This window comes from Salvia hispanica, chromosome 4 (assembly GCF_023119035.1).
Source record: "Salvia hispanica cultivar TCC Black 2014 chromosome 4, UniMelb_Shisp_WGS_1.0, whole genome shotgun sequence".
In the NCBI taxonomy this organism is placed as follows: Eukaryota; Viridiplantae; Streptophyta; class Magnoliopsida; order Lamiales; family Lamiaceae; genus Salvia; species Salvia hispanica.
In genome coordinates, this window is record NC_062968.1 from 55,151,264 (window position 1) to 55,169,657 (window position 18,394).

General features: G+C 35.2%; 3 protein-coding genes across 3 annotated transcripts; 1 reads left to right on the plus strand and 2 right to left on the minus strand.

Annotated features, from left to right (window-relative positions):
- Nucleotides 1–1,286: 1,286 nt before the first annotated feature.
- Nucleotides 1,287–7,438, minus strand: LOC125221930 (cullin-1). Its single transcript, XM_048124272.1, has 20 exons — nucleotides 7,317–7,438; nucleotides 6,311–6,502; nucleotides 6,119–6,218; nucleotides 5,666–5,851; nucleotides 5,509–5,556; nucleotides 5,216–5,419; nucleotides 4,968–5,045; nucleotides 4,720–4,809; nucleotides 4,548–4,628; nucleotides 4,381–4,443; nucleotides 3,612–3,647; nucleotides 3,447–3,533; nucleotides 3,210–3,359; nucleotides 3,072–3,127; nucleotides 2,861–2,981; nucleotides 2,611–2,772; nucleotides 2,349–2,492; nucleotides 2,042–2,260; nucleotides 1,798–1,965; nucleotides 1,287–1,718 (listed from the first exon to the last, which is right to left on the minus strand). Exons 2-20 carry the CDS (start codon nucleotides 6,448–6,450, stop codon nucleotides 1,617–1,619), a joined length of 2,235 nt encoding a protein of 744 aa, XP_047980229.1. The 5' UTR covers nucleotides 6,451–6,502; nucleotides 7,317–7,438; the 3' UTR covers nucleotides 1,287–1,616.
- A 1,076-nt stretch (nucleotides 7,439–8,514) lies between these two features.
- LOC125217673 (acetylajmalan esterase-like) lies at nucleotides 8,515–10,810 on the minus strand. The gene is made up of 5 exons (XM_048119192.1): nucleotides 10,521–10,810; nucleotides 10,215–10,424; nucleotides 9,423–9,571; nucleotides 9,006–9,279; nucleotides 8,515–8,803 (listed from the first exon to the last, which is right to left on the minus strand). The coding sequence occupies exons 1-5, from the start codon at nucleotides 10,774–10,776 to the stop codon at nucleotides 8,595–8,597; spliced, it is 1,098 nt and encodes a 365-aa protein (XP_047975149.1). The 5' UTR covers nucleotides 10,777–10,810; the 3' UTR covers nucleotides 8,515–8,594.
- Nucleotides 10,811–12,443: 1,633 nt separating this feature from the next.
- Nucleotides 12,444–15,099, plus strand: LOC125222404 (heat shock 70 kDa protein 8). The gene is made up of 2 exons (XM_048124984.1): nucleotides 12,444–12,594; nucleotides 13,178–15,099. Exon 2 carries the CDS (start codon nucleotides 13,197–13,199, stop codon nucleotides 14,910–14,912), a length of 1,716 nt encoding a protein of 571 aa, XP_047980941.1. The 5' UTR covers nucleotides 12,444–12,594; nucleotides 13,178–13,196; the 3' UTR covers nucleotides 14,913–15,099.
- Nucleotides 15,100–18,394: the final 3,295 nt, after the last annotated feature.

Here is an 18,394-nt window from a genome sequence, read left to right on the forward strand (position 1 = left end):
CTTGTTCATTTTTGCATATGTGATGCTTGATAACACATATACCTAATTTCGTATGGTTAAAAGCACTTGTTTAGTTGTTTTTAATTAGGTCGTCTAATTAATTAAGATGATAAGTTCCAAATCGAAAATTTATAAATTTGAGCTCCACAAATATCTTCTAAATAGCTTGGAAGTTGTCCATGAATGCATCTATTGTCTAATGCTCAAGAATCAAGATATAAATGTAAGTGTAGATTGACATCTTTTATTATTATCAGATGGGAAATATATCCCAACACATTACGTTTTGTGAGTTCGCCTCCTTCTCTATTTCATTACAAATATAAATTAGTGCTAATTACCGAAAAATTCTAGAAATTTGGCCAAATTTTCAACTTTGAAAATTAGCCGTAATTTGAAAACTTTTCAAATTTGGGCTAAATTATGGAACATCTAATGTGACATCCAACAGTTAACATTAGTGAATTATTCTTAAATAGAGAACTAACTTAGTATGGAATATCCAATGTGACTATCCATCCAATTCGAATCAAACATGGAATAAATAGAGAACTAAGTATTTAAAATAATGGATATCGGAAAATGTTCTTGGAATTACTTGAAATTTGTATGGTGCTTGCGAAAAAAAGGTTGGGGAGATCATTTAAGTGACAAAATCATTGTTTTATTATTTTTCTGCAATAATTTCCCACGATATAAGACAATGTTTACAAATCAGAACGACAAGCGAATCGGCGAGACTAACGGTTCACAGTTCAATCGGTCCAGCCGGTCTAAGTAATATCAGTCGAATTGGAATTCACGTCAGAATTGATCATGGTGTTAACGTAATAGTATCAATATTCCAATAGCTCAAAAAGATAGTCAATTCCGATATCCACGTCATACATTCTCGGCGTCCACATTATGCTCAGTTCTCCCCACAACATGGACAATTCAGATAATCGTTGAAATTATGATCTAGATAACCATTTTTAAAAATCACGAGATAGACCGGAATACAATTGTGATTTTATTGGCTATCTGCTTCATTCATCAAAAATCAAAATATTCAACCGACACCGCACCATGGTGAATCATGATTAAATCCAAAGGTTGATAGAGTGTAAATTTGTAACACAATGAATCATCATAAACACATAGTTCAAGCCAAATAAATCAAATTTGTGTTATAAACAAATATTAGACATATATCATAAACATACGAAGTTATACACATTGATTAGGTAATTAATATTTCTCAAAATAAGGTCCACGCATAGCTAATACAAAACCAGTAAGACAGCTTTGACAAAAAAAGATTGCTTCAAGTAAATCTTTACATTTACTTTAGAGAAAAACCCAACCTCAACAAAAACAAGTTATCAAAATGAAATAAACGTACATGAAAGGAATCCAGAAAAAGCTATTCTAGTCTCACTGCCTCAACGGCAGTTGAGCTTTCAGCGCATAACCAATCGGGACAACCGTTCCCTAACCCAGACTGGGGCAAAATGAACAAGAATTCCCTTAAGCAAAGGTCTGGAAACATGCAGAAGACTGTACAGTAGTCAGAGCTCGATTGGGGGGTGTCCCAATATTCGTGCAAGCTTGGTCATCAGCAAGCACGTATGGATTTACGCCAAGTACTTGAACAAGTTGGGATTTTCCTTGTCCCGTTCAAGGTAGTCACGAGTGATCAGATCCTCAATCCTCTTCTTGATTGCTTTGACATCCGGCTGCACATTGCAAAGTAACATTTGGGTGAAGGGCCATAGACCACAAAGTAAAATCAAATCAACTATCACGAAAGAGTACCTTAAACATTCGGCCCAATTGCTCAACACACTCCATAACTAGCTGCTGGTATCCCAAGACCTTCCTACTCTTCATGATACGAACAATTGAGGCATCTATTGCATAACGTCTGTCCTTATCAACATCCTCAATCACCTTCTTTTTCTCATCCACAGGAGGAAGAGGGATCTGCATTTACACGTTAATTAGCTTCATAATCGTCCCTCACTAAGACACGTATGCATACAAATAGGAGCCTGTGTACCTTGATCCTTCGCATTTTGTCCGTGAACTTGGAATTAAATTCAAAGATATCAGTTGGAGCAATGGTTTTGGTGCTAGGCTCCTTCGTCAAAATCTTGTACCTAGCGCATGAAAGTGAATGAAGCAGTCTGATGACATCGTCATCAGATAGATTCAACTGAGTCATAATTTCTTGATAGCTTAATCTATCCGATGCATTAAACAGTAGCAGCGCAGCAGCCTAAAAAATGAAAATTAGAGATCAATATTACTAAGACCAGTCACAGAAATCAGGAAATATAAGCAGATATCTGTCCAGACAAAAGTACCTGATAAGTAGTCACAATCAGCTCTATTGTTTTTTGTTCGAATTTTCCATTAATGTTACATGTGCCCAAAGAATATATCCATGTAAGTTTCCTATGCTTTGTTTTTGTTTGATAAAACTCTTTGAACACTTCAACACATTTAACCTAGAACAAAAAACCCAAGCAGAAAAAAGAATGAGAGGTTAGTAGCAGAGTGAATTCCACAGGAGAAAAAAGGACACTGCTTTCTTAAGGGTTGGGGGATTCTGTTCTGCAACCATACCATCTCAGCTGGAAGATTAAGATCAAAGGACTTGTAGCTAGGCCAGAAACCCGTTGTCAGAACAGTCACCGTCAAGTCAATCCCTGGATTTGCATTTGGTGTATTGCTGAGATACTCCTCAAAGCTGGCTTGATTTTCTCTAGCTAGGGTTAAATCCGTTACCTGGAATATTGCAAACGACATGAAAAAATGCATCTTACAACAGGATTGCCAAGTCATAGACCATCGTAAGCAAAACTGCAAAACTTACCATTCCCTCCATTTTTGAGGTAAATTGGCCACCACATTGCTGCTTCAACTTTGTTAGGATGCTTCTCTCATGCTCATCGTTAGCACTTTTATCAAATAACAGACGTCGTGCAAGCTTTTTCCTGTCAAAAGGGCAGCAGACAGAGTAAAGTAATAGTCCATCGGTATTATAAAACTAAGAAACGTTACTAAAATCACCGAGATAAACTTACCGATAAAATTCAGCAAATAAATCCTTATCGCTAATGTAAGCAAGCAGTTTTACAACCTGAAAAACACTTGAGACCTCAATCACAGTTTTAAGCATGCTATATACCGATAAATGCAGACAGTTTTATCACGAGACACACCTTCTCCAGAGTTTCTTCTATAGCTTCATCACTCAATTTTTCACTTCCACCCTTTTTGAGTATGTTATCACAAAATGTGGCAAGAAGTTCCGCGCTAGAACTTCCAGCAACTCCCTTATTGCAGAAAACTTCAAAGGCCTCCTTGAGAGCCTGTGTGTTATACAAGTAAAATTAACTTCCATGTTTATAACTGTAGTATAGAGGAATATAAAGATGAGTGGCTTTTAGAATTCTAACCTTGTGGAAAAGCGTGTGATTTAGGAAACAATCATTCACATATGCCATGAATTTGTCATGGAGCTCAATTATTTTTCTCACAAATACCTGGATTACAAGAATGATTACATTCCAAAATGTGAAATCACAGATGAATAATAATAACAAACTTCAGAATAGTGGTACCTGCTCCTGCAATCCAATAACATCTCTCTTTTCTGCCTGTTAAAAATGACATTTCTCATTAAAAGGATGCTTACATATTTAGTTTCAGTGTTTCAGAAACAAAAGTAACCATCATGTACATTATACTGCCAAGTGTCAAACTTAACATGAAGGGCTAAAATGCTGTCTTACAATTCATATGTCACATCCATCTAACTATAAAGAGTCACTTCAGCAGTTCAGCATATAAGATGGGGCAACACAAAGGCAATTGGATATCTTTTTCCTATCAAAAAAACATTTTCTTTCTTAATGAGAACCGCATGGAGTTACTCAATCCCACGTTTTAGTCCATGTTGCTCTCCTGCTTAGATTAAGAAATATTTAGAAAAATAGGTCATTCAATTAAACTCACTGTGTTACCCATTGAATTTTAGGGCTTGTAATGATTTAATGTAGCATTTAATATTATTCACTTATTTTGAGTGCCAAATGGAAGCATAAGAACGAGAATTATATTACTTTCATGTAATAGGTAAGAGTCAGAGTGAAACCATACACTGGTAATAGGAGAGTAACTAGATCACTGCATCAAACTATATGTGCATGAGAGAATGACTTTGCACTATGCAGGTGATTTTCATAAACACTGAGAAACCTTCAAAACCCAAATAGGAGACACTGACCATGACCTTTTTACCCAACCCAAGTATCCCAACATAACTTACAACAGTTGTTCATAAGCAAAGTGACACATAAAGATTGGTTGGAAAAAAAACTAAAGATTGACCTTCTTAGTACTTGCAGCATCTTCGGCTTGTTTGACCAAAGCTGTGCCTTCAGCAGTAACATGCTGTATGGAAAAACATGATGTGTTAGTCCTTACCAAAAATTTAGATACGACTAACTACTAAGACAAATTGAGTGCAAATTGACTATAAATAAAATATCACAAACCTGCTTAAAAATCTGTGCAACAGGCTCTAAACCGCGAGGTATTTTTGAAAATAGCCTATACATCCTTGACAAATCATCAACCTAATGGATGAAAATGTTATGACTAGCACCGATAATAGCAACTCATAAAACATAAATAAATAACTGACTTTGGAGCCTAAGTAATAAGTACCTTGTCATCCCTCAGTAAAGCATGACAACCTGAGTGCTCCTTCTCTAGTAGCTGGGTGGCGTACACAGATAGCAGTTCGTGTTGTACTTTCTGTTTGAATAGAAAAGATAACAGACAGTTATAGCGGACTAAACTGAATATGACGATTAAAAGGTCTTCACAAGTGGGCTACGGACCGCACACATCACAATAGTTGGATGCTAATCTATGGTAAATGTCTACAAAATTTATTAAGGAGAAATACAAACCTCAAGCAACTTTGTCTCACTACTTGAATGAAGATAATGAGCAACCCTGTCCTTTTCTCGTTTCAAACACTCCTCAGCCTGAATTTGAGAAAGATAGTTAGAAACTGAACCAAAAACAGTTGCAAGCACTATATACTCACAATCTTTAGTAACATTAACATGTCAACCAGAATGTGCAACTCTGAGCAGCTCTACTATCAGAGGCCACAATTTCAGTTGAAAAAAGATCTTTCTTTAAGAAAAAGAACCTTTAGCATATAATCAGGACATGAATCATCTAAGATCCAATTTGAAGCCTTTCGAGAATAGTAAGCTGCTGTGTCATTTAGCAGCGCTGCTTCAAAGTCATTTTCATAATATTCCATCTGCCCCATTCCTATCTCAACAAATATGTCCAATACATTCTTCAACAAAGCTCGATCTATTTGCTCCCCTTCTCGCTCTTGATCGATCTATTAAAAATAAATATAGTAATTAATACACCGAAGAGGGGTATACAATACATATACTAAAAATGAAGCTGAATAACAATATTACATACCAGAGAAATAACAGCATCTTTGACTTTCCCAGATAACTCCACATATACCTAAAAAAGAAAGAAGGAAAATGGGTATAAGGATTTAAGCATTTTCCCAAAGCATAAAAAAAGGGGAACTGAAAGTTCAAAAGAACATTTTGACGGTGAAGATGATTACCAGGTCCCGGAAGCATGACAGACCAACTTCCCTAAGTATTGGAAGTGACCTTCTGGCAACGAAGTACCTATCAAGATAGTGGAAGAACCTTGAAAGCCATCGCACCATGATCTTATGATTTGACCACCTTTGTACAAGCTCCCTTAGCATGAACTCATCATGCTTTTCCTTTAAAGAAGGCAAAACCTTTCACAGAAAAAAAGTAAAATAAGCAAAATTATTCCATGGAAACAAAAAATTAAATCAGCAAAAGTTCTTAAATGTTGGGAATAATTAAAACAGCCTGTTTTTTTATTTCAGAATAAAAGCAATCAACTTCAGACACTAGGACATTAGAAACCAAAAAAAAAAAAACGAAATCACTATCTGAAATAAACATGATATTGCAATAAAAAACCATGAATCATGATCAAACTGTTTGCAATGCAATAAAAAATCATCTGAATTCCTTACTGTCGTTGAAATGTACTCTTGGAAAGCCTCCTTGTATTTGTCATATAATTGTTGAGAATAATCATGTGGGGGCTTTTGAGTGCACATGTTGTAGATTGTCCTGTAAATTTAGAATCAAGGGAACTCCATAACAGTTGACAACAGCATAAAAATCTATTCAACTGTATAAGAATATAGAGCGCCGAATAATACGTGTAGAGCATTATGTAGTCCTCTGAGCTGAACTGGGGCTCAGGCAACCCTTCAAGAATTCTTTTCAATTTCGTTATCCCGTTTTGCATAAAATCCCATCCTTGTTCTAAATCAATCGTGGTACGCTGGTTCATAGTCATCTTCGTTGCCAGACAAGATGAATATAGATCACCACTTAAACTGGTTCAACACCTGCCATGATACACATAAGCAGTAAGCTCAATTCAGAGAAAGAGAAAGCTGGCAATCCTCAAATCAAAACCAAAGAGAAACCAGAAAAAAAACTATTTAGATGTTAGGTCCAACCAAATCAAGCAGTTATATCGTTGAAGCTACTTGAATAGTAATACTAACGTGTGTGTGTGTGTGTGTGTAATACAGAAATAGTTCTCTCTTTCTACGAAAGTAACAAGAAAAATAATGAACAAAACATAAAGGGACACAGATTTCAACCCATGAACAACATACTTCAAAAAGAACTGCATTTAACCACAAGAATGCACAACCATCACGATCTATGATATCACTCAATATGTACAAAAAAAATCAAAATCAATAAATAATCACACCATTAAATTCAACAGGAAGCCACAGTATATCCCAGAATATTTACATTCTAACAAGTTTCAACAACAGTACAATCATAAAACATAGGCTCAACAACTCAATTAACCCAAACGAAACCCTAAAACACTAAAAGAAACAAACAAAAACAACTCAGCTCGGATGTAAAAAACCCTAAAATATAAGCATAACCTAGCCAAATCAAGCAAAAACCTAACCCCAGAACGTGGAATTCGATTCTGAAACAGCTTGAATCCGGAAAAACGAGACTAATCAATCCAATTACCCACAATCAATCAGAACACAAACAACTCAACACCGATCGCAGAAAAAAAAACGCGCAAACACAATTTTACATACCCAAATAAAAAAATTCCACGCCACGCTCACGATAAACAGTAAATATTCGTGAATAATTGCAAATACGGAGAGAAATAGCCACCTGAGGAGAAGAGAGACTTCGGTAGGCTGTGAATCCCTCTCGATCTTTTTAGCTTTTCCCTTCTGTTTAATTTGTTCATCTCTTCATTGTGTGTATTATATACTTTTCAAATCGCACACTGAGGCTTTCGTATTTACTTTTTGACCCCTGTATCCTCTATACTTTGGGATTTGGTTAATATTTTACGATTTGATTAATTCTAAAATAAAATTTGCCTTTTATGATAATGATTAATCGTATATTTCGTTTTGGATTTTTAGGAGAGTTCAACAAACATTTTTCTTGATTTTTGTATTATGCTTCTCTAATTCTGGTGATATGATTTTTTAGATTATGATTTATGGAAAATACGATTCTGTGTTTAATAATTCGCGGATATGTAGAAACACAAATAAATAGATATTAGTAGATCTTTTAAAATCCTACAATTATAAAATTTAATAATTGAGAATAGATTATTTTTTACGTTTTATACTCTTACGATTATAAAATTTAATAATTGAGAATCACATTTCTGTAGTGGACCAAGTTGTTAACATCCCGCCGAGCCATTTTAATTAACACAATGACACCGGACTTTTATTGCAGCCCATGCTACTGAATCAGCTGCTTTCTTTTTGAACACAATTCGTGTCAAACAAACAGGCCACTTCTTAGAGATAAAGATTAATTGGGTATACTTTTATCCTTTAATGATAAATATGTATGTAAGGAAAGTGTAAGTTGATAATAATGTGGAATACACTTTATATGACAAATTTGGCATTGTTATACATTATGATGGTCACTTTCTAGATGGTAATTGTGTATATGGTGAAGATATAATGACAAAAGGTAGTTACAATAAATTTCCATCACAATTTTTATTGTACTATTGCGAAAGATACAAAATTTTGGTTTAATTTGCTACTTTTGAAGGTTATACAGTTAAATTGTATGAGACAATCATAAAAGATAATTCATGCTTTTAACCCGTTTGGCAAGCCTAAAATCCAAAAATTTAGGATAGAGGTTGTAAATTTTAACCCGAATAAACTCTATTCCGATTAGATCGAACTCAGTTAACACACAACCTAAACTGAACTTACCTAAGATTTAATACTAGTAGTATGAGCTCAAGCCTCGTTATGAAATAAAATATCACCATTAAGGGAACGATTTTATTTAAGGAAAATGAATACAAGAAAATAACACATGATTTTCCAACATATTTTATTCAAATAAATAGTACATCGTCACTCTTTCAATATGTTTAGTCTCAACTCTCAATTAAACTAGTTAGCATATGACTGTAGGTAGAATATTAGGTATAACAAGTTGGGATATACGGCGATAAGCTTCTTGTGTCAAATGGAGGCCATCCCAATGTATATATTGCCCCGGGTTCGAGCAAACCGGCACGGTTGGGTTCCCACAAAACTCGGAACTGATAAAATTGTATTGTTTGCTTTTACAACACGGTGTTAGTAAAGTTGTTCGGTTTAATCCTGCGAATTGGTTAAGAGAAAAAAAACATTATGGTGACGTTGGCTTGTTAGATAAAATAATAGTGAAATGCAATATAAAACAAGTTAAAATGAGATTTATCTAAGTTTAAATTAATCATAGGGTTAGATGAATAATCTTGAGATACAATATAGACTTGGTATTGTAGAGACAGGATCTATAACAGTTTTAGTGAGTACTCACCAAATAAGGGCGCAATGCGAAAAGTTGTTATGAAAGCGTTGTAATAATCTGCATAGACTATGGATACACCGGGAAATTCCCTTCTGAGAGCTTCCAATGCAATTTGCAAGTTACTGTTTTGGTAAATTGCGAGGTTGTTGACACTTCTTACGCAACCAAGTTCATCGTACATTGTGGAACCATTGTTGCTGAATGCAGCAAGGACGAAAGGGAAGCAGCCGATCGGAAAATTTCCAGGAACCACCAATCGCGTGGCACCGGCTCGAATAATCTCCTGAGTCATTTATATAGAAAGACGAGTTGTGAATTTAATCAAAGCAAATGGTGAATTATTAATAATTAAGGAATTTGAATATAAGAATAAGCTATCTATAGAATAATAAAATAAAATAATGAAAATCGCATGTAAATAATTACTCTTGTGGCATTAGCAATAGCTTGATTTATGAGAGGAATGTAGGTTCGGATTTCTTCGAGGGATCTGCCTTGTGACAATGGAAAATTGATGTCATTTCCTCCAATTTCACCCACGAAAATCAGAGATCGTCTAAGATAATCACCACATTCTGTTTTTATTTTTCAAAATAGAATAAAGATAAATATAATATTAGATGGACATAGTAGAATATTATACATACAATATATAGAGTTGGGGTGCTATATAATTTCGACTCCAATCCCCGCATTCTTTTTTATTTTTCTTCATTTTCTTAATTTTTTTCTTGATCTTGGGCCCAAAGCTAGCAATTTGACTATTGGTCCCAAGGTTTCAAAATTTTAATAATTTCATATTAAAATTTATTTAAGTATTAAATTAGGATTTTCCAAGACCATCGACAGGTTCACAAACTAGTCTTCTCCAATTGCTCTGCCCTTTCTATGTACTCCTACTTCTCTCTTTCTCCAATTCTCCTTCTTGTTTGAAATACTTATTTATTGACAAGGTATTCTTCAATGAAACATTTGCTTTCCGGCACAAGATTTATGTAGTGGTCTTGTGAGTTAATAAAGAAAGAATAAAGTAAGAGAGATGAAAAAGTAGAGATGATATTGTTTCTATTTTATGAAATATTTTATTTTTAATGGGCGAAGAGGTATTATTTTTTGTTTTTATTTTTAAAATTATTTTGGACCTCATTGTTAAATCCTGCATAAGCCACTAATTGAATCGGTGAATTTTCTCTCCCCTACAAAGCAGTTATAACTAACCTCTAGGGGTGGAGCAAATAGAGGCGAGGTAGATACGAAATGAACGTAGTTGAACGTCCAACGATCCAACATTAGGAACAATAATCCCTCTAGAAAGAAAGAAAGAAGCATTGAGTGCCGTAGCTCCGGCCACCGCAAAATTCACTCCATTTCTGAACGAAGCGTTCTTATCGAAATATGGGTTCACCAATGGAAGCCCAAGAGCCATAGCTGCCCAATCAAAATAAGTTTACTTTAAATTACGATAGCCTTATCTGTAGTCCACTCTATTTCAAAAAATAAAATATTTCCGTGTAAAGTACTCACCTGCGTAGTCTATGATGAGTCTACCATCGGACCAACGGCCGGTGGGCCGGCCAGGGAAAGTTTCGCCGTAGGGAAGGCGGGCTGCCGGGAGCGTGGGGCCCACAGGAAGGAGGCGTATGGAATTCCCCGTGTCGGATAAGGAATCTCCGAGCTGGAACAAGGTTTGAATTGGACATAATATTTTTGTTGCTTCTGTTGCAACAAAAATATTAACAGAAATGCTTAATATTACAGAAAATAAAACAGAGAAATCCATCACTCAATTAATTAGTGATTTGAACTTGCATGGAAGCGTCTTTATATAAATTAATTCTGATGCACTATTAATAGATAGTACATATTTATACGACTATTTGCTAACTATAAAAAAGTCAGAGGTTGAATAGAAATGCCGCCTTCGCTATTGGAAGCTGAAACAAGAATTAACGTTTCAAAGAATTATAGGTTTAACAAATAAATGACCTAACTAAAATTGGCCTAATTTTAATAAATGGAGTATTCACAAGGAATATTGCTCCCTAAAACTATATACTTGAATTGAATTTTGATATTTTTCATAAACTTTGAAATTGGTCTAAAATTTTCGCTTGCTATTTTCATGGTAATTCAATCACCATAACCGACTAACTTATGTGCTAAATCGACGTGGTTTTCTACGTGACTTTTTATCCTACTTGTCACTAACTTCAAAAGTGGTCTAAAATATCAAAAATATTTCACGGTTGCCCACGCAGAATAATTTTTCCCCAAAAATATCTTATTTGGATTGAGTTGGAAAATGACAAACAATATCCAGTGTTTATGATATTTTAGACCAATTTTTTAAGTTTATAAAAAATACTAAAATTTAATTATAATATAGCAATATCCCTAAATCCAAAAATATCCAGACCATGTTCAGAAAACATGAGCTTTTCCATACATATCTATTAACATCAGTTTGTTGGTTTTAATTGAATCATTTTAATTGAAGAACCAATTTCATTTCACAAGTTGTGTGTGTGTGCGTGATTACAGTTTTTGATAAGCCGAGTTTTAACATTTGTAACAACTTAACTAATTAGCACTTTGTCACATCAATTTAACATTTCCAACTAACTTCGTCACTGTTTTTTTTTTTTTATTAATTTCAACAACTTTTCTGTATTTTCAAAAACTTTGTTCTAATTTTCCTTACGAGAGAGCCTTGGGCCTCATTTAAAAACATTTTTCTAATCTGACTTGGGCTTTAAAATAACACTTTTATTGGGCCTAGATTCCTTTTTCTTGCTTTCCAGATTATTGAGAGAAATTTTAAAATTAGTCTTCTATTTTTAATTTTCAGTCGATTAGGATTCTAATGTGTGATTTCATTAATTTCTTTCAATTTTTCTTTAACATATAAATATATATTAATGGGGGCATGTTAGGGTGCCACCACCTTTTAAAATAACACCATACCATTATTCCTAGCCAATCATTTGTATACACGTGGACGAATAATAAAGGCTGCCACGTGTAAAAAAAAAAAAAAATGACCCAAAAAAGACGGTCAACAATATGCTACTTCTTATACAACAATTTTTCTTGTCCAGCAATATCCGACACACTATACAGCAATCTATAGATTGCTGTGTAGTGTTTGTAAAATTGTTGTGTAGTGTTTATAATATTGTTGTATAAGTGGTATCACGATGTCACTTTAAGAGGGATTGTCATTTTAACACAAACCTATATTAATATTAAGTAAATTACAATGATAAATATACAGAGAATAAAACAGTTAAAATCGAAAGTAGAATTTCAGTCTTTGTACCTATATTAATATTGAATAAATGATCTACACGAAGCAAAAAAATTTGAACAGCAAAATGCAAAATTTAAAAAATTATAAAGAAATATTTTAAAAAATAGGTATCTCTCTCTGACTGTATTTCTCTGGGATGATCTAGAGAATGCGAGTGAGCACCTTTGCATACATAAATCTGTCACCTCTTTCTCTCTCATTTTCCAGAAAATTCCACAAATAAGCTTCTTCTACTCTCTGTCTCTGCTCCAGCTATCTATCTTGCTCACTTTCTTCAAATTCTAATCGGTTAGTTCTTCAAATTCAATAGCAATTGTGTCTTGCTTGTGCTGATTCTGTTTTTAATTTGCTGCAATTTTTTGGTATTCAGTTGTGTACTCTGCATTTGCCTCAATTTGGTTTGATATCGCTTTCTAGAATGGCAAGTATTTGGATTAGAAATTGAATGAGGTGGATCAATTTTGAGTTAGGTTTGTTGATTCATCTGCATGATGGTTTTGTAAATTTCCTTTTTTTGGTATTACTCTTTAGTTTTCTCTTCTAGTGATAGCATCATCAATGTGTTGACTGTTGAGTTTGAGAAGAAATTTTTGAACTAAAATGGAGGGTTTGGAAAAATGATGTGTGTTGTAGATTTTTCTGATATAGATGGGAAGTGTGTTAATTTGGTCACTTGGTGTTTGTTGAAAATCCTGAGTGGCATTTAGTTCTTTGCAACTTGGTAAATTAGATCAGAATGCTATAGATTAGGAATGAGAAGTGGATTGATGGATGCTTTTACCATTTCAAGCACAGAGACTTTTCAATTAGTGATTTATTTCAGATTGGTTTCATGATTTGATTATTTTTGCTGAAATGCTATGTTTTGTAGGCGTCTGTGAGTTTCAAGAATGGCGGAACCAGCGTATACTGTAGCGTCTGACAGCGAAACTACTGGAGAGGACAAATCTTCGTCACTTCTGCCAGAGATTGCAATCGGAATTGACATTGGTACTTCACAATGTAGCGTTGCAGTCTGGAGTGGCTCGGGGGTGGAACTTATCAGGAACACGCGGAACCAGAAGCTGATGCGGTCGTATGTCACCTTCAAAGACGAGATTCCCGCTGGAGGCGTGAGCAATCAGTTGGCTCATGAGTATGAGATGTTATCCGGGGCTGCAATCTTCAACATAAAACGTCTGGTTGGTAGGGTTGACACGGACCCTGTTGTTCACGCGAGCAAATGCCTCCCTTTCCTGGTCCAGACCTTGAACATCGGTGCGAGGCCCTTTATTGCAGCGCTGGTTAAGAACATGTGGAGGTCGACAACTCCCGAGGAAGTTCTTGCAATATTTCTCATTGAGCTGAAGACGATGGCTGAGCTTCGGCTCAAGCGTCCAGTGCGCAGTGTTGTCTTGACCATTCCGGTGTCATTTAGCCGGTTCCAACTGACTCGGGTCGAAAGGGCGTGTGCCATGGCCGGTCTTCAAGTCCTGAGGCTGATGCCCGAACCAACTGCAGTTGCATTGTTGTATGCACAACAGCAGCAGAACGCGCACGACAACATGAGCAGTGGAAGTGAGAAAATTGTTGTTATTTTCAACATGGGTGCTGGATTTTGCGATGTAGCGGTCTCTGCCACTGCAGGAGGAGTGTCCCAGATAAAAGCCTTAGCAGGAAATGTAATTGGAGGCGAAGACATACTTCTGAACACGATGCGCCACCTCCTACCTGATATGGACAGTCACTTCTCGACCCGTGGGATTGAAGAGATCACTAGAATGGGGTTGCTTCGTGTTGCAACACAAGATGCTATCCACAAACTCTCATCCCAATCTAGTGTTCAAATTGACATTGACTTGGGCGGGAGAAAGATATGCAAGGTTCTGGATAGGGAAGAATTCGAGCAAGTGAATAGAGAAATCTTTGAGAAATGTGAGAGCCTAATCAAACAGTGCTTGCACGATGCAAAGGTAGACATAGGGGATATAAGTGATGTTATTCTGGTTGGTGGTTGCTCCAACATTCCTATGCTGCAAAAGATTGTCACGGGTGTCTGCAAAAAGGATCCATACACCGGGATCAACCCGTTGGAAGCTGCAGTCAGAGGGGCAGCTCTAGAAGGTGCGGTAGCTTCTGGAGTCAACGATCCTTTCGGGAGTTTGGACCTTCTAACTATTCAAGCAACACCTTTGAGCATCGGAGTGAGAGCAGATGGAAACAGCTTCATCCCCATCATACATCAGAATACGACGACGCCAGTTAGACGCGACATGATCTTCACGACTGTGCATGATAACCAAACTGAGGCTTTAATCGTCGTCTACGAAGGAGACGGGAAAGCTGTGGAGAAGAATCATCTCCTGGGATATTTCAAGATCACAGGGATACCACCGGCACCCAAAGGTGTTCCAGAGATCAACATTTGCTTGGACATCGATGCAGCAAATGTTCTGAGGGCTTTTGCAGGGGTGATCATGCCGGGGGCTCAAAACCCTGCAGCTCCGGTCATGGAAGTCCGTATGCCAACGGTAGACGATGGCCATGGATGGTGTGCCGAGGCGCTCAACGCAACTTATGGTTCTACTATGGATTTAGTGACGGTGCAAAAGAAAGGTGCGCATTGAGACATATACCATATGAAAGTTATCACATGATGTTCTCTAGTTTTTAGTCTTTGTTGTGTAACAATGTGAAGTTTAGTTATATAATAATCTCGGGGTTCAACCTTCAAGAATGTTGATTGGATTCTTTGATGGTGAAACCTTGTCATAGGAATGTGTAAGTTTAAACAATGTGTCTGTTTTTTTTGGACTCTGTTTACTTTCTTGGCTGATGTTGCAACTGTGTGTGTATGTGTGACAAATTATGTGAGGCTGATGTGAGTTGAAGTTACTTTTATATGTATATATAATGTTTGTCTTTGACATTCTTGGCAAATACTAGTAGTAACTCTCTTTACCAAGCAAAGCAATCTAGAAATTTCAGACATGAAAATGACTATGCAGTTTTCAAATTTAGCAGAAAAGTGCTATATAAACAAAATGATGATCGTTTTGTGTTTTCTTTCTACTACTCCTTTTGACATTCTTGGCAAATACTAGTAATATTCAATTCCATGCATATTGAAGACAAAAATATCAGTTCATTGTGAGGTTAAATATATACAATACAAAATGAGACAAAATGCATTTTATGTGACAGTGGTGTTTGATTTGATGGATTAGATATAATTCACTTGGATGGTTAAAACTAATGATTTGTAGCATCAATCTTGGTTAATTTATGTTTTTGGACTTTGGCGTGACAAAATTAATCTTGGATAATCTTGGGGGCTCATTCAGACAATTTTAAAATAAGGTAGTCTTAGATAATAGTAGTAAGTTAATATCGAGGCATCAAGAACATGGTCAAGAGACAAGAATTCTAGAATTGGATGAATTCTTAACCAAATATTTTCAAGACATAAACTAAACCAACTTAGTACAACTGTTGTCCGATTCCATGAGCTTACATACAAGAAAATTGAGAAACCAACGCCTGACATATTAGTGTCCCTCAAACTCTCTGAACAGTGAACACCTCCATGGAAAGGGCGGTGAGTCGCACATTAAAGGGCTCCCGGTGCTCCACACCTTCTCCATGGACAAACTACTCTAGGACGCGAGCACGGCATTGCCAAGAATTGGACCAAACAACCAGTTATGGACATCCCAAAACACCTCAACCAAGCATCAACAAAAATGGTGTGATTCCCGCTAAACTTACTTTCACTGCAGATGCTTCTCTTGCATAACAGTTTGCGCATCAACACGGATCATGAGGGACGGATCATCACTGCAGCTAGCTAGAACTGGAACCGGCCGATTAAGCATGACTAGGCGTGATGATGTGGTAGAAAGAATTTTAAATAGTTCATATCAAAGTAATAAGAGCACAATTAAGAAATTCACTTCCATACAGTGTTTTAAAAATCGGACCGGACCGGTCGATTCGACCGCGAACCGGTGAGGGGTCCGGTCCGGTTCTCTCTATAAAGCCGCCGGCATGTTGGGCCGCCACGAACCGCCGAAACCGGCCGGTCGAACCGGTCTAGCCGGGAACCAGAAACCGATTTTCTTCATTGTTTAAAATTTTTGTAAAATAAGTGCTTTTGGTGGGGTTCGAACTCATAACGTCTTGGGACCTTTACCACTCCACCACAAGCATTTCTTAATAACATGAACATTAGTTATTATTATATTAAAATAAATTTTTTTATTTACTCAAACTAAACATTCAAGTTTAAATTTATATTCTAGTAGTAGGTATTAATATGATAATATATTTTTCATCTAAAATTCACTCTTTTTACTAAAATTAACTATTATTTGTATAATATAGGTACTTATAATATAAGTAGTTATACCTAGGGTTTATAATAAATTATTTATAATTCATATTTATTTATATATTTTGTCATATAATTTTTTTGAATTATTATGAATTATCTTTTTTTATATCTAAAATATTAAAAATTTTATCCACACTAACTTGTAATTTGTACATTTAATTATATTTATTGATAAAAAACTTAATAAATTTTAGTGTTATTCATTTAAATTGAATATATTTTATATATTATATATAATTTGTAACAGTAAAACTGTTCGACCAGTAATTGAACCGGTCAGATCGGTTGAACCGTGAACCAGTAGCCTCGCCGGTTCACTGGCTGGTCCGGTTTTAAAACATTGCTTCCATAAGTAAAATTTATTGGTGTACGTTTGAGAATTTTAATTCAGTTACGGAAGAGAATCTCTATTTGCTGATTTACTTTAAAATATCAAGTTATTTCATAGTACTAGTAGTTTAAACATGTGATAATAAAAAACTGAAGGCTCTCAAATCAAATTAGCATAGTAGTAGTATATATACATATTGCAAATCTAAAAAGGTTATCAACGGATCCAATCTCAACGACAATTTTGTTAATTTGTTATATAAATAATGTTTATACATATTCCTATGAACAAAGAATATGAAAAGATATTCATAAATATCCTTATTGTTTAATTTGTTGATTATTTTTGCTTTATTTAGTGTTTTGAAAACCACTGACTTGTTTAATATTTCTGTTGTGAACTAGCACATTTTTAAGTTCAATCTGGACATGAAAATTGTTAAATAATTGGACTTTGGTGAATTGAAAAAATTAACCTTGTTAAAAAAAAGCCCAAAGACAAAAAAAAGTAGACTTCGTTCAACTATATTTGGTGTAAAGAAGTAGGCTAATGAACAAAGAGAGCATATATATTTAAAACATACTACTAGTCTGTGAATTCGCAAAATATTTAAGTAGACCCATATAGCATAAATAAAAATCTAAATCTTGAAGAAGAGAAGTAAACCCTAGGAAGCATGAGCAAACAAGTTGACTATGACAAGTGACACAAACAATTCGAAAAAAAAAAAGCCAATAGATCCCAAATTCGATTAATATATTCCATAAAACACACACATATATAAATAAATAAATAACAAAATCAACAGAAAAGTGTAAATTCAACAGAAAAGTATAAAACCTCAATATGGTTTGCCGTAATGCATAGTGGATACCACATAAGTTTTACAAAAATGATAAATATAATATTGTTATTAGTCGGAAATACCATTTACTCTAGACGAATTTCTAATATTTCGTGCAAACTCTAAATTTGACAAAAAAAAAAAAAAAAATCACCAAGTTGACAGGTAGTGTGAATTTCCCAACCTGATCTATCCATCTATTTTCCGACATAAATTTAAATGTTGTGTTTTCTTTTTTGTTTAAAACAAATGATATAAGAACCACCTACTATGTCTTAAATTCAAATTCATCAATGAGCAGCCGTTGCAACTCATTGATTGACAATGGCAGTGAAAAAAAATAAAATACAAATAAATGGGAGTGGTGGATGCAACCTGAAAAACGTGCTTCTAACGGCCTGTATTGTAAAATCCGTATTCTCAATTTATGAGAATAAATTAATTACTATCATATGGCTTATATTACGTTATTAATACAAGCCATATGATAGTGGTGGATGCAACCTGAAAAACGTGCTTCTAACGGCCTGTATTGTAAAAT

Coding starts and splice junctions, on each gene's coding strand:
- LOC125221930 (XM_048124272.1), bottom strand. CDS start 6,450: ATGACTATGAACCAGCGTACCACGATTGATTTAGAACAAGGATGGGAT. Junction 2,773..2,860: donor CCTCAAAAATGGAGGGAATG/GTAAGTTTTGCA, acceptor GCAATATTCCAG/GTAACGGATTTAACCCTAGC. Junction 2,261..2,348: donor TGATTGTGACTACTTATCAG/GTACTTTTGTCT, acceptor TTCATTTTTTAG/GCTGCTGCGCTGCTACTGTT.
- LOC125217673 (XM_048119192.1), bottom strand. CDS start 10,776: ATGGATTTCTCTGTTTTATTTTCTGTAATATTAAGCATTTCTGTTAAT. Junction 9,572..10,214: donor TATTTGCTCCACCCCTAGAG/GTTAGTTATAAC, acceptor AAATAAAAACAG/AATGTGGTGATTATCTTAGA. Junction 9,280..9,422: donor CTATTGCTAATGCCACAAGA/GTAATTATTTAC, acceptor TAAATGACTCAG/GAGATTATTCGAGCCGGTGC.
- LOC125222404 (XM_048124984.1), top strand. CDS start 13,197: ATGGCGGAACCAGCGTATACTGTAGCGTCTGACAGCGAAACTACTGGA.